The 12,454-nt window shown below is 42.2% G+C and overlaps 1 protein-coding gene across 1 annotated transcript; it reads right to left on the bottom strand.

Moving 5' to 3' along the window:
* Positions 1–10,732: 10,732 nt before the first annotated feature.
* LOC102995030 (olfactory receptor 4D9-like) lies at positions 10,733–11,661 on the bottom strand. Its single transcript, XM_024133354.1, is given in 2 exon segments — positions 10,733–11,467; positions 11,470–11,661. Coding segments are annotated over 2 exon segments (927 nt in total).
* Between the last annotated feature and the right edge of the window lie 793 nt (positions 11,662–12,454).

Below are 12,454 nucleotides of genomic sequence, written 5' to 3'. Positions count from 1 at the left end.
CTCCTTGCCGCCTCAGTATTTGTAAAGGTTTTAGTTTTGCACAAAGAGCAAAGATGTTAGTATCAGCAGAACTGAATTTGTGTGTGGGTGTGTGTTTTAAAATTTTATTGAAGTATAGTTGATTTACAGTGTTGTGTTAATTTCTGCTGTACAGTAAAGTGACTCAGTTAAATGTATGTGTATATATATATATATATATATATTCTTTTTCATATTCTTTTCCATGATGGTTTATCACAGGATATTGAATATAGTTCCTTGTGGTATACAGTAGGACCTTGTTGTTTACATTCTCTATATAATAGTCTGCATCTGCTAATCCCAAATTCCCAGTCCATCCCTCCTGCCCAAAGCCCCGGCAGCCACAAGTCTCTTCTCTATGCAGCAGGCCTGAATTTGATAGACTCTGTCACTTAATTGGTAGGTAGCTCTGAGCCTCAGTTTATCATCAGTAAAAATGCGTATAATCATGTTTGTTTTACAGGATCGTGAAGCTTAAAGAGACTTGTTTAATTCACTTAAACTGAGTTCGGCACAGACCACACTTCCGCTGCGTATAGCACAGTTAACATTTTGCAGAGCCAGTCTTTTATACACGTTATTTCAGAAATGCTGACAAAAACACACTTTTTTATTCTTTTCTTATAAAATATGATTCTTTGAAATAACTGCAACTATTATCAAATCTAGCATTTCAAAAGCAGATACGTTTCATACAATGGGATATTATTCAGTGATAAAAGGAAATGAGCTCTCAAGCCAAGAAAAGACATAGAGGAAACTTTAGTTGCATTACTAGGTGAGAGCAGTTGATCTGAAAATGTCCATACTGTACGATCCCAACTATATGATGTTCTGGAAAAGATAAAATTATAATGAAAAGATTAACGGTTGCCGGGGGGCGGGGAGGGATGAACAGGTGAGACACAGGGGATTTTTAGGGCATTGAAACTGTTCTATATGATACTCTGAGTGTGGATACATAACATAAGCATTTACTAAAACCCATAGAATGTACACATCACTAAGAGTGAGACCTCATGCAAACTATGGACTGCAGTTAATAATAATGTATCAGGGCTTCCCTGGTGGCGCAGTGGTTGAGAGTCCGCCTGCCGATGCGGGGGACACGGGTTTGCGCCCCGGTCCGGGAAGATCCCACGTGCCGCGGAGCAACTAGGCCCGTGAGCCATGGCCGCTGCGCCTGCGCGTCCGGAGCCTGCGCGTCCGGAGCCTGTGCTCCTCAACGGGAGAAGCCACAACAGTGAGAGGCCCCCCATACCGCAAAAAAAAAAAAAAAAAAATGTATCAATACTGGTTCCTCAATTGTTACCTAATGTAGCACACTAATGCAAGATGAATTAATAATAAATGCATTACTAATAAGGGAAACTGGGGTGGTAGTGGGGAAAGGGAGCACTCTGTATGTTCTAATTTTTATGTAAACCTAAAACTGCTCTAAGTAATAAAATCTGTTACTCTAAAAACAAACAAAAGTATACCAAAGGATAAAACAATTTAGAACATTTCTAGTTTGCAAAGGAGCACAATATTTTAAAAACTTTTATTACCAAGCTTCCTTTCCTATAAATCCTCCTTGATGCTCTTCTCCTGTTTCCCACCCTGTTTCAAAGAAAACATTTAGAATAAACACCAGTTTGGGTGTTGACAGGTATCAGGCTATTGTGATTTCGCCAACTGCTTAAAACAAAACTGTCTTTTGTAGCTTCTTTTTTCTTTTAATCGGCTTTGTTGCCGTGTAGCTTCCAGACAATGAACTGCACACATTTAGAGGTACAATTCGATGAGATTTGATATACATGTACAGCCATGAAGCCATCACCACAATTAGGATAAGGAACATCTCCATCGCCCCAAAGTTTCCTCGTGCCGCTGAGAACTGCAGAATCTCGGCACCTAATGACTCTGTCCAAACCTGCACCAAAAGGTGACCAGATGGTAGCATGGCCTCTGGCGGCACAAGGCTGTGTCCTTAGGATGACCCCAAACCCCCATTAAAATGCCTTCCTGGGAAAGCACAAAGCTGCCAGGAGAATTTACTGTTTGTTCCAGCCAACGTCTGAGACAGGCCGCTCACCTCCTTTTACTTAGAGCATTTATGGGAAAGGCCTTGTAATTGTGAATATGTATCTCTGGCGACTCACAGGTGTCTCTCTCAAGGACTGAGAGCCTTTCCTTTAAATATGATCAACAGGAAGGAAGGGGCCTCTGCCTCCCAGTCTCCGTGGGGGGATGACTTCCAGCTCTCAGACACAACCAGCCTAATCGCGCTGACACTGACTAACTCTTGGCAATTTTTCACTTTTCTGGCTCTACTGAGCCCCAGCTTGTCCCCCTCACTCTCCCTTTAAAGCACCCCATCGCTTTGGGCAAATAGGCTTGGAGCTTAGCCTTTTCACTATTGTTTTCACTAACACTGGGCTGTGTTAACCTTTGACACTCCTTTGTACCACTTCCCTCTGTATTCTGTCCCTATTGAAGCCAACCTCTCGTCCTGCTGTTCATGATTCAGCTCTCCGGATCCCACTGTACCTTATTTCTCATTTTCTCATCAGAACAGAACTTCTATGTTACTAACTTTCCTCCTATTCCCTTTCCTTTGAAGCCCAAGCAACACAAAGCTAATTTTCTCGGCTCACTCCCAGTGATCTATGAATCCATCAATAACTCCCAGAAGATTTCATCCTTTTCAAATATTTTTAGTTTTTAAAAGGGCCAGTTAGGGACTTCCCTGGTGGCACGGTGGCTAAGAATACGCCTGCCAATGTAGGGGACGTGGGTTCGAGCCCTGGTCCGCGAAGATCCCACATGCCGCGGAGCAACTAAGCCCGTGGGCCACACCTACTGAGCCTGCTCTCTAGAGCCCGCGAGCCATATCTACTGAAGCCCTCGAGCCACAACTACTGAAGCCCGCGCGCCTAGAGCCCATGCTCTGCAACAAGAGAAGCCACCGCAATGAGAAGCCCGTGCACCACAAGAAGAGTAGTCCCTGCTCGCCGCAACCAGAGAAAGCCCGCGTGCAGCAACGAGGACCCAGCGCAGCCACTAATAAATAAATAAATAAATACATTTATTTAAAAAAAAAAAAGTGCCAGTTACTTTCTTCAGAGTAAATGCTTTTTACAGATTTTTCAAAGAAAATGATCAGAACACATGAAGTTTTTTAAATAATGCATAGAGGATTTTTCTTTTTCTTTCTTTCTTTTTTTTAAATGTTGGACTATGGTGGGAAGTATTGTGGCACAGAGAAAAGATACCAGCTTGGGAGATCTGAGCTCTGAGACCTTCACGGAACAATAGTGGAATCTTTAAAGGCATGTAAACTCCAGTATGTTCAGGCTTTTCATGAGTGAAATGGGAGCCTTCACTGCCTTGAGTCCCTTCGCAAGTAGGCAAGTTCTGCACAATATTAAACAATATTAAATGGATCCATTGATCTAGGTGATTTTTAGACCTTTGGAGCTTTTTAAAAAATTTTTAAATTAAAAAATTTTTTCTTGTTGGAGTATAGTTGCTTTACAATGTTGTGTTAGTTTATACTGTACAGCAAAGTGAATCAGCTACACGTATATACACATCCCCTCCTTTTCAGATTTCCTTCTCATTTAGGTCACCACAGAGCTTTTTAAAAAATATATACATTTTGGAGGACTTTCCTGGCGGTCCAGGGGTTAGGACTCCGCACTTCTACTGAAGGGGGCCCCGGGTTAAATCCCTGGTTGGGGAATTAAGATCCTGCGTGCTGCGTGGTGTGGCCCACTCTGTATGTTCTAATTTTTATGTAAACCTAAAACTGCTCTAAGTAATAAAATCTGTTACTCTAAAAACAAACAAAAGTATACCAAAGGATAAAACAATTTAGAACATTTCTAGTTTGCAAAGGAGCACAATATTTTAAAAACTTTTATTACCAAGCTTCCTTTCCTATAAATCCTCCTTGATGCTCTTCTCCTGTTTCCCACCCTGTTTCAAAGAAAACATTTAGAATAAACACCAGTTTGGGTGTTGACAGGTATCAGGCTATTGTGATTTCGCCAACTGCTTAAAACAAAACTGTCTTTTGTAGCTTCTTTTTTCTTTTAATCGGCTTTGTTGCCGTGTAGCTTCCAGACAATGAACTGCACACATTTAGAGGTACAATTCGATGAGATTTGATATACATGTACAGCCATGAAGCCATCACCACAATTAGGATAAGGAACATCTCCATCGCCCCAAAGTTTCCTCGTGCCGCTGAGAACTGCAGAATCTCGGCACCTAATGACTCTGTCCAAACCTGCACCAAAAGGTGACCAGATGGTAGCATGGCCTCTGGCGGCACAAGGCTGTGTCCTTAGGATGACCCCAAACCCCCATTAAAATGCCTTCCTGGGAAAGCACAAAGCTGCCAGGAGAATTTACTGTTTGTTCCAGCCAACGTCTGAGACAGGCCGCTCACCTCCTTTTACTTAGAGCATTTATGGGAAAGGCCTTGTAATTGTGAATATGTATCTCTGGCGACTCACAAGTGTCTCTCTCAAGGACTGAGAGCCTTTCCTTTAAATATGATCAACAGGAAGGAAGGGGCCTCTGCCTCCCAGTCTCCGTGGGGGGATGACTTCCAGCTCTCAGACACAACCAGCCTAATCGCGCTGACACTGACTAACTCTTGGCAATTTTTCACTTTTCTGGCTCTACTGAGCCCCAGCTTGTCCCCCTCACTCTCCCTTTAAAGCACCCCATCGCTTTGGGCAAATAGGCTTGGAGCTTAGCCTTTTCACTATTGTTTTCACTAACACTGGGCTGTGTTCACCTTTGACACTCCTTTGTACCACTTCCCTCTGTATTCTGTCCCTATTGAAGCCAACCTCTCGTCCTGCTGTTCATGATTCAGCTCTCCGGATCCCACTGTACCTTATTTCTCATTTTCTCATCAGAACAGAACTTCTATGTTACTAACTTTCCTCCTATTCCCTTTCCTTTGAAGCCCAAGCAACACAAAGCTAATTTTCTCGGCTCACTCCCAGTGATCTATGAATCCATCAATAACTCCCAGAAGATTTCATCCTTTTCAAATATTTTTAGTTTTTAAAAGGGCCAGTTAGGGACTTCCCTGGTGGCACGGTGGCTAAGAATACGCCTGCCAATGTAGGGGACGTGGGTTCGAGCCCTGGTCCGCGAAGATCCCACATGCCGCGGAGCAACTAAGCCCGTGGGCCACACCTACTGAGCCTGCTCTCTAGAGCCCGCGAGCCATATCTACTGAAGCCCTCGAGCCACAACTACTGAAGCCCGCGCGCCTAGAGCCCATGCTCTGCAACAAGAGAAGCCACCGCAATGAGAAGCCCGTGCACCACAAGAAGAGTAGTCCCTGCTCGCCGCAACCAGAGAAAGCCCGCGTGCAGCAACGAGGACCCAGCGCAGCCACTAATAAATAAATAAATAAATACATTTATTTAAAAAAAAAAAAAGTGCCAGTTACTTTCTTCAGAGTAAATGCTTTTTACAGATTTTTCAAAGAAAATGATCAGAACACATGAAGTTTTTTAAATAATGCATAGAGGATTTTTCTTTTTCTTTCTTTCTTTTTTTTAAATGTTGGACTATGGTGGGAAGTATTGTGGCACAGAGAAAAGATACCAGCTTGGGAGATCTGAGCTCTGAGGCCTTCACGGAACAATAGTGGAATCTTTAAAGGCATGTAAACTCCAGTATGTTCAGGCTTTTCATGAGTGAAATGGGAGCCTTCACTGCCTTGAGTCCCTTCGCAAGTAGGCAAGTTCTGCACAATATTAAACAATATTAAATGGATCCATTGATCTAGGTGATTTTTAGACCTTTGGAGCTTTTTAAAAAATTTTTAAATTAAAAAATTTTTTCTTGTTGGAATCCTGCGTGCTGCGTGGTGTGGCCAAAATATATATATATATATATATATATAAATTTTTTTATTGGAGTATAGTCTGCACAATATTAAACAATATTAAATGGATCCATTGATCTAGGTGATTTGTAGACCTTTGGAGCTTTTTTTAAAATTTTTAAATTAAAAAATTTTTTCTTGTTGGAGTATAGTTGCTTTACAATGTTGTGTTAGTTTATACTGTACAGCAAAGTGAATCAGCTACACGTATATACACATCCCCTCCTTTTCAGATTTCCTTCTCATTTAGGTCACCACAGAGCTTTTTAAAAAATATATACATTTTGGAGGACTTTCCTGGCGGTCCAGTGGTTAGGACTCCGCACTTCTACTGCAGGGGGCCCCGGGTTAAATCCCTGGTTGGGGAATTAAGATCCTGCGTGCTGCGTGGTGTGGCCAAAATATATATATATATATATATATATATATATATATATATATAAATTTTTTTATTGGCGTATAGTTGATTTACAATATTGTGCTAGTTTCAGGTATATAGCAAAGTGATTTGGAGATATGTATGTATGTTTATATCTATATTCATTTTTTTCTATTCTTTTCCATTATAGGTTATTACAAGATATTGAATATAGTTCCCTTGCTATACAGTAAATCCTTGTTTTTTTAATCTATTTTATATATGGTAGTGTGCATCTGTTAATTCCACATTCCCAATTTATGACCCCCCACCTTTGGAGTTTTAATACTCAATTGTTTTAAGTAATGTTGCCCTCAATTACCTTGTGACGAGTCTAAGACTGTGTTCCGTCCATTGCTCTTACCAACATTTGAACCTCAATTAACTGTAAACCTCAACTGTTTCTTGATAGTTAACTGATGGCTTATTAGTGGTGGCAAGAAAAACAGCTGCGATCAAGAATTTCCAGGGGTGGTCTACCGTAGTGGTTAGGAGAATGGGCTTTGAAACCCAAATGCACGAGGTTCTGTGCAGAAATTAGTCGTGAAAGTAATCAAGTCACCAATGCAACTGAAAAATGCTGATAAATGGGTACACTTCCCTGCACAAAATACAGGCACAACTAAGAAAGTAAAGATGGAGGGGGGAGGACAAATGAGAATCCCTCTGTATGTGTGTCTGCAACAGGAAGGAAGAAGATAAAACAGAGAACTATTGTTTATAAGTTTGCTTTTGTCCTTGCTTTTGGCAAGAACGGGTTCAAGATCTCAAGAACTTCTTTAGAAATAGGCCGAGGTAAACCCATTCTAATAAAACAGGCTTGGGAATTCCCAGGGTAGTGTTTTGTGGCTGGAATTTCATGGATGCTTCAATATCGTTTCTGTGGTGCTGACTACACTAGCATCTTGAAAACTAAGCTGAAACAACCTGAATCTTCTTTGAATTTTTCAAAGAAGTACAGAATGACAGAATCACTCGAAACCAGCCCGTTTGTGTATATAGGGACATTTATTTGCTTATGAAAAATATTGTGGAAGTTTAAAATCAATGTTCTTTATGTAGGACCAAATATATGGGATCTGCGTAGGATAAGCTAGAATCATTTCATTATCTAACAGTTCCCTAAGAAAATGTCCCTACCTGGAGAAAAAAAAATATGTGTATATATTAATCCAAGTAATTATTTCATGTCGTGGTGAAAGAGAAGTAAATTTAATGGCATTCTGAATTCAATTTCTTTTCCTCACCGTGTTTTTTTTTAAATTAATTAATTTATTTGTCTTTATTTTTGGCTGTGTTGGGTCCTTGTTGCAGCGTGCGGGCTTTCTCTGGTTGCGGCGAGAGGGGGCTACTCTTTATAGCGGTGCGCAGGCTTCTCATTGCGGTGTCTTCTCTTGTTACAGTTGCAGAGCACAGGCTATAGGCGTGCGGGCTTCAGTAGTTGTGGCACGTGGGCTCAGTAGTTGTAGCTCGCAGGCTCTAGAGTAGCTGTGGTGCACAGGCTTAGCTGCTCCACGGCATGTGGGATCTTCCCGGACCAGGGCGTGAACCCGTGTCCCCTGCATTGGCAGGTGGATTCTTAACCTCTGTGCCACTAGGGAAGCCCCGAGACCTGTCTCTTTAAATGACTTCCTGGAACAGCTCTTTCTAAAGACCAGCATTGGCCTGTGACATGAGCAGGAAATATATTTTTATTGTGGTTAACTGCTTTGATTTTGGATGTTTTTAACACAGTATTTAATCTACTTTGCTTACACATGAGTGTCAGCTTCTGTGGCTTGAACTTTATCACAACTGGAGACATAGTACAGTCAGTAGGTCCCAGCAAAATATCAGCTGCATTGTTAGATAAACCTTCTCCTGGCATCATTCTCATTTCTTTCATGACAGATCCTAGCAAAATCTCAGATTCACTGACTGAAACTTCATGCTTTTGATTCGTCTTTCTTTCACTTCTAATGGATTGAATGGAAAGTGTAAAGGAGTTATAAGGTCCCATGTGCAGAAACAAGGAGAAATTTGGGTCTGGCTAGTCTGCGATTGAGATAATCCTGCTATACGATGGGGAGTCAGTTCCTTCCCATGGGAATGCTTAGTATCTGTCTTTGCGTAAGCCTTTCACCAATCCAGGTGAGCTGTCTCCAGCCTCTACCCATCAGGGTTACTTCTGTATGAATACTCCCGTGGACAGCGTTACCTCCTTCTGCTCAGGAAGAAACCACAGCTTTGGAGTGATTTGGGGATCCTCTCTCTCCAGTAGGAAGCATGGATTTGCATTGCTCAGGGGGCCACAAATGGAGTTCTCCTTTCCCAGTTTTCCTTTTAAATCAATGTTCTTTAAGAAATGTGTGTTGCTTTAAGCCACTACGTTTTGGGGTAATATGTTATACAGCAATAAATCACTAATATCGTACTGAACTAATAGTCTGCTATTAAGTAAAAGCTATGTAAAAAAGGCTTTGTAAAAAAGCTATGTGGATGATAAAAGCTATGTAAAAAACGCTATGTAAAAAAGCTATGTGGATGATAGCTCAAATACAGGTCTTCACTCCAGGAGTGCACTATGTTGTGGCTACAATGAGCTCACTGCCACAGAAATGTGACACACTCTTACACCATTCTCTCCCTCTGCACATACTGATGTGTTTGCTTGGATTGTCCCTCTCTGCCTTATAACCTTTGGAAAGGTCTACTCACTGTTAAATGTCTTTTGAAACTTTCAGGTGCCTACAATATTTCCACTACACTTTGTTCATACCTTCGTGAAAGCAGCTTGGGGGATGCCTCTAAGACAGTGACTATTTTTAATCTTTTTGCAGCAGTTTGAATCCTAGCACTGTTGGGCACATGAAAAATGCCCTGTAAATACTCGTGGAATGAATAATTGAAAGTGGGTAGTGGAAGACATGAATGGGACTCACCTTCAAGCCGTATCATCCATAGGTCCCCAGCACATACTATAGGACCAACCTCCTTTAGGACTCCATGGTATCTATAGATGTTCATTGCTTTTAGCGTTAAGGTGATTGAAACCGAGCAGGACCCTGTGGGGCTCCTGGACATGGAAGCCTTTCTGTATCCTCTGTTTCTTGTTTGTAGAGGATAGACTCCAGCCTCCATGACCTTCTCTGAGTTCCAAAGGGCAGATTCGTACAGTTGCTAATCAGGGAAGGGATGGGATGTAGAGAGAAGGGAGGAGCAGTCAAGCAGTAACAGTGTAACCTTGGGGCCAGGTCCTGGTTCTGCCTCAAGGGATAGAGATAACAATATCTTTTGAGCTCTTTACAGAATTAAAACCCCCAACGAATGGAAGATGTTAACATTCCTCATATTCCAGATTAAAGGAACCAGAGAAGCTCTTTAAGAGACCACCTGAGGCCAGATTCAATGAGTGCAGAAACGGCACACGGCACACGCCCTAATCTTATCAGCAACCCGGCCCTTGAACCATTGCTATAAAACTTCTCACCAAACCCTCCTGGGTTGAAGACACACGGTTTTGGGGGGCACGAGCTCGCTGTGTCTCCCTTTGCCTGGCAAAGCAATAAAGCTGTTCTTTTCTACTTTACCCAAAACCGTGTCTCTGAAATAAGACATGAATGGGACTCACCTTCAAGCCGTATCATCCATAGGTCCCCAGCACATACCATAGGACCAACCTCCTTTAGGACTCCATGGTATCTATAGATGTTCATTGCTTTTGGCGTTAAGGTGATTGAAACCCAGCAGGACCCTGTGGGGCTCCTGGACATGGAAGCCTTTCTGTATCCTCTGTTTCTTGTTTGTAGAGGATAGACTCCAGCCTCCATGACCTTCTCTGAGTTCCAAAGGGCAGATTCGTACAGTTGCTAATCAGGGAAGGGATGGGATGTAGAGAGAAGGGAGGAGCAGTCAAGCAGTAACAGTGTAACCTTGGGGCCAGGTCCTGGTTCTGCCTCAAGGGATAGAGATAACAATATCTTTTGAGCTCTTTACAGAATTAAAACCCCCAACGAATGGAAGATGTTAACATTCCTCATATTCCAGATTAAAGGAACCAGAGAAGCTCTTTAAGAGACCACCTGAGGCCAGATTCAATGAGTGCAGAAACGGCACACGGCACACGCCCTAATCTTATCAGCAACCCGGCCCTTGAACCATTGCTATAAAACTTCTCACCAGCACGAACCCGTGTCCCCTGAATCGGCAGGTGGACTCTCAACCACTGCGCCACCAGGGAAGCCCTATCTTTATTTTAAAAAAATCTTTTTTGGCTCTGCAGGATCTTAGTTCCCTGACCAGCGATCGAACCCACACCCCATACAATGGAAGTGTGGAGTCAACCACTGGACCGCCAGGAAAGTCTTTAATATTTATCTTTAAATTTTGGGATTATCTGGTCCTCATAGAATTTAAATCCTTTCTGAACGCCCTAGTTGTTTCTTTAGTTTCCTCATGGCTGACTTCATTTCCTGATTTCTCAGGGTGTAGATCATAGGATTGAACAGAGGGGAGATGACAGTGAAGGTGACAGAAATGGCGGTATCTGTCAGGAGGGCAGTGAAGGGCCTGGCGTAGACATAGATGCAGGGCACAAAGTGCAGGGTCACCACCATGATGTGGGAGGGGCAGGTGGAGATGGCTTTCCTCCTGCCCTCCCCTGCCTGAGACCTCAGCATTATGAGGATGGCTGTGTAGGACACAAGCAAGAAGATAAACCACAGGGTAGTGACTAAGCCATTGTTGGAAATCATCAGGAGCTCAAGTGCAAAAGTGTCAGTACAGGCGAGTTTGAGGACCTGGGGGACATCGCAGTAGAAAGTGTCAAGAACATTGGGTCCACAGAGGAGCAACAAGGAAATCTGCGCGATGGAGTGGACAAAGCCCCCCACCCAGGAGGCCACCACCAGGCTAGTGCATCGTTCCTTACTCATGATAGTCAGATAGTGGAGGGGTCTTGAGATGGCTACGTAGTGATCAAATGCCATCACAGAGAGAGAAAAAACATCTGCTCCCCCCAGAAAGTGGAAGAAGAACATTTGAGTGACACAGCCATTGAAGGAGATGGTCTTTCTCTCTGACAGAAGATCAACCAGGACCTTCGGAGCTGTGATGGAGGAAAAGCAGAGGTCGAGAACAAACAGATTACACGGAGCAGGAAGTACATGGGCGTGTGAAGAGGAGATTCCCAGGTAACTGTAACCATGATGATGAGGTTTCCCTTCAGAGTCATCATGTACACCAAAAACAAAAAGGCAAATAAGACCCAGCTTAGCTCTCAAGACTGGGTAATTCCCAGGAAAATAAATTCTTTCACTCTGGTATAATTTCCCTCATCCATTGGGTCACAGATTCTTTTTCAAGTATATCTCTGGAAGAAATAACAGCACAGTTAAAGAATGTATTATGAAGTCTACTGTTGTCTTTTCTGTCACTTGAATTTTGGTGCTGGCCTGGGAAGTTCTCTTTCCATGCAGGTGCTGTACCTGCAATTCCGTATGCCACGGTTAGGTAGAATGACCCAGGTTTCTGACACGAGTCATGTAAACAGATAGGTTCCATCGCTGTGGCCACTGAAACACAGGTGACAGGTCTGTGAACCTATTCAATTCTACTTTTACTACAACATATGATATAAAATAATAAATAATAAGCATAAATTTTATGACATCAAGAATTTGTGTTCACAAAGGACATCATTATGAGAATTAAAAGAGAACCCTCAAATGGGAGAAGATATTTACAATACATATATCTGAGAAAAGGTTCTCATCCAGAATATGTAAAGAACTTCTACAAATCAGTAAAACAAGATAGATGACCAAACCAGAAAATGGCAAAAGACGTGAACCAAACTTCACAAAAAAGAATATCCAAAAGCCAATTCAACTTCATGAATTACCAGGGAAATGCAAATTAAAATCACAGCAAGAAACTACTGCACACACACCTAAATGGTGGAAAAAGGTGAAAAATATCAAGTGATGGTGAGGATGTGGGACAGTTGGAACACTGCTGGTGTGGTGTGGAAAAGAACCACTTTGCTGTTTGATTATATCTGCTAATACTAATATATATATATCTTTATTAAATATTATTTTAAGATGAAGCTCTATCTATGTATCTATCATCTA

This window comes from Physeter macrocephalus, chromosome 16, assembly GCF_002837175.3.
Source record: "Physeter macrocephalus isolate SW-GA chromosome 16, ASM283717v5, whole genome shotgun sequence".
Classification (NCBI taxonomy): domain Eukaryota; kingdom Metazoa; phylum Chordata; class Mammalia; order Artiodactyla; family Physeteridae; genus Physeter; species Physeter macrocephalus.
This window is presented reverse-complemented; position numbering and strand designations above follow the sequence as displayed.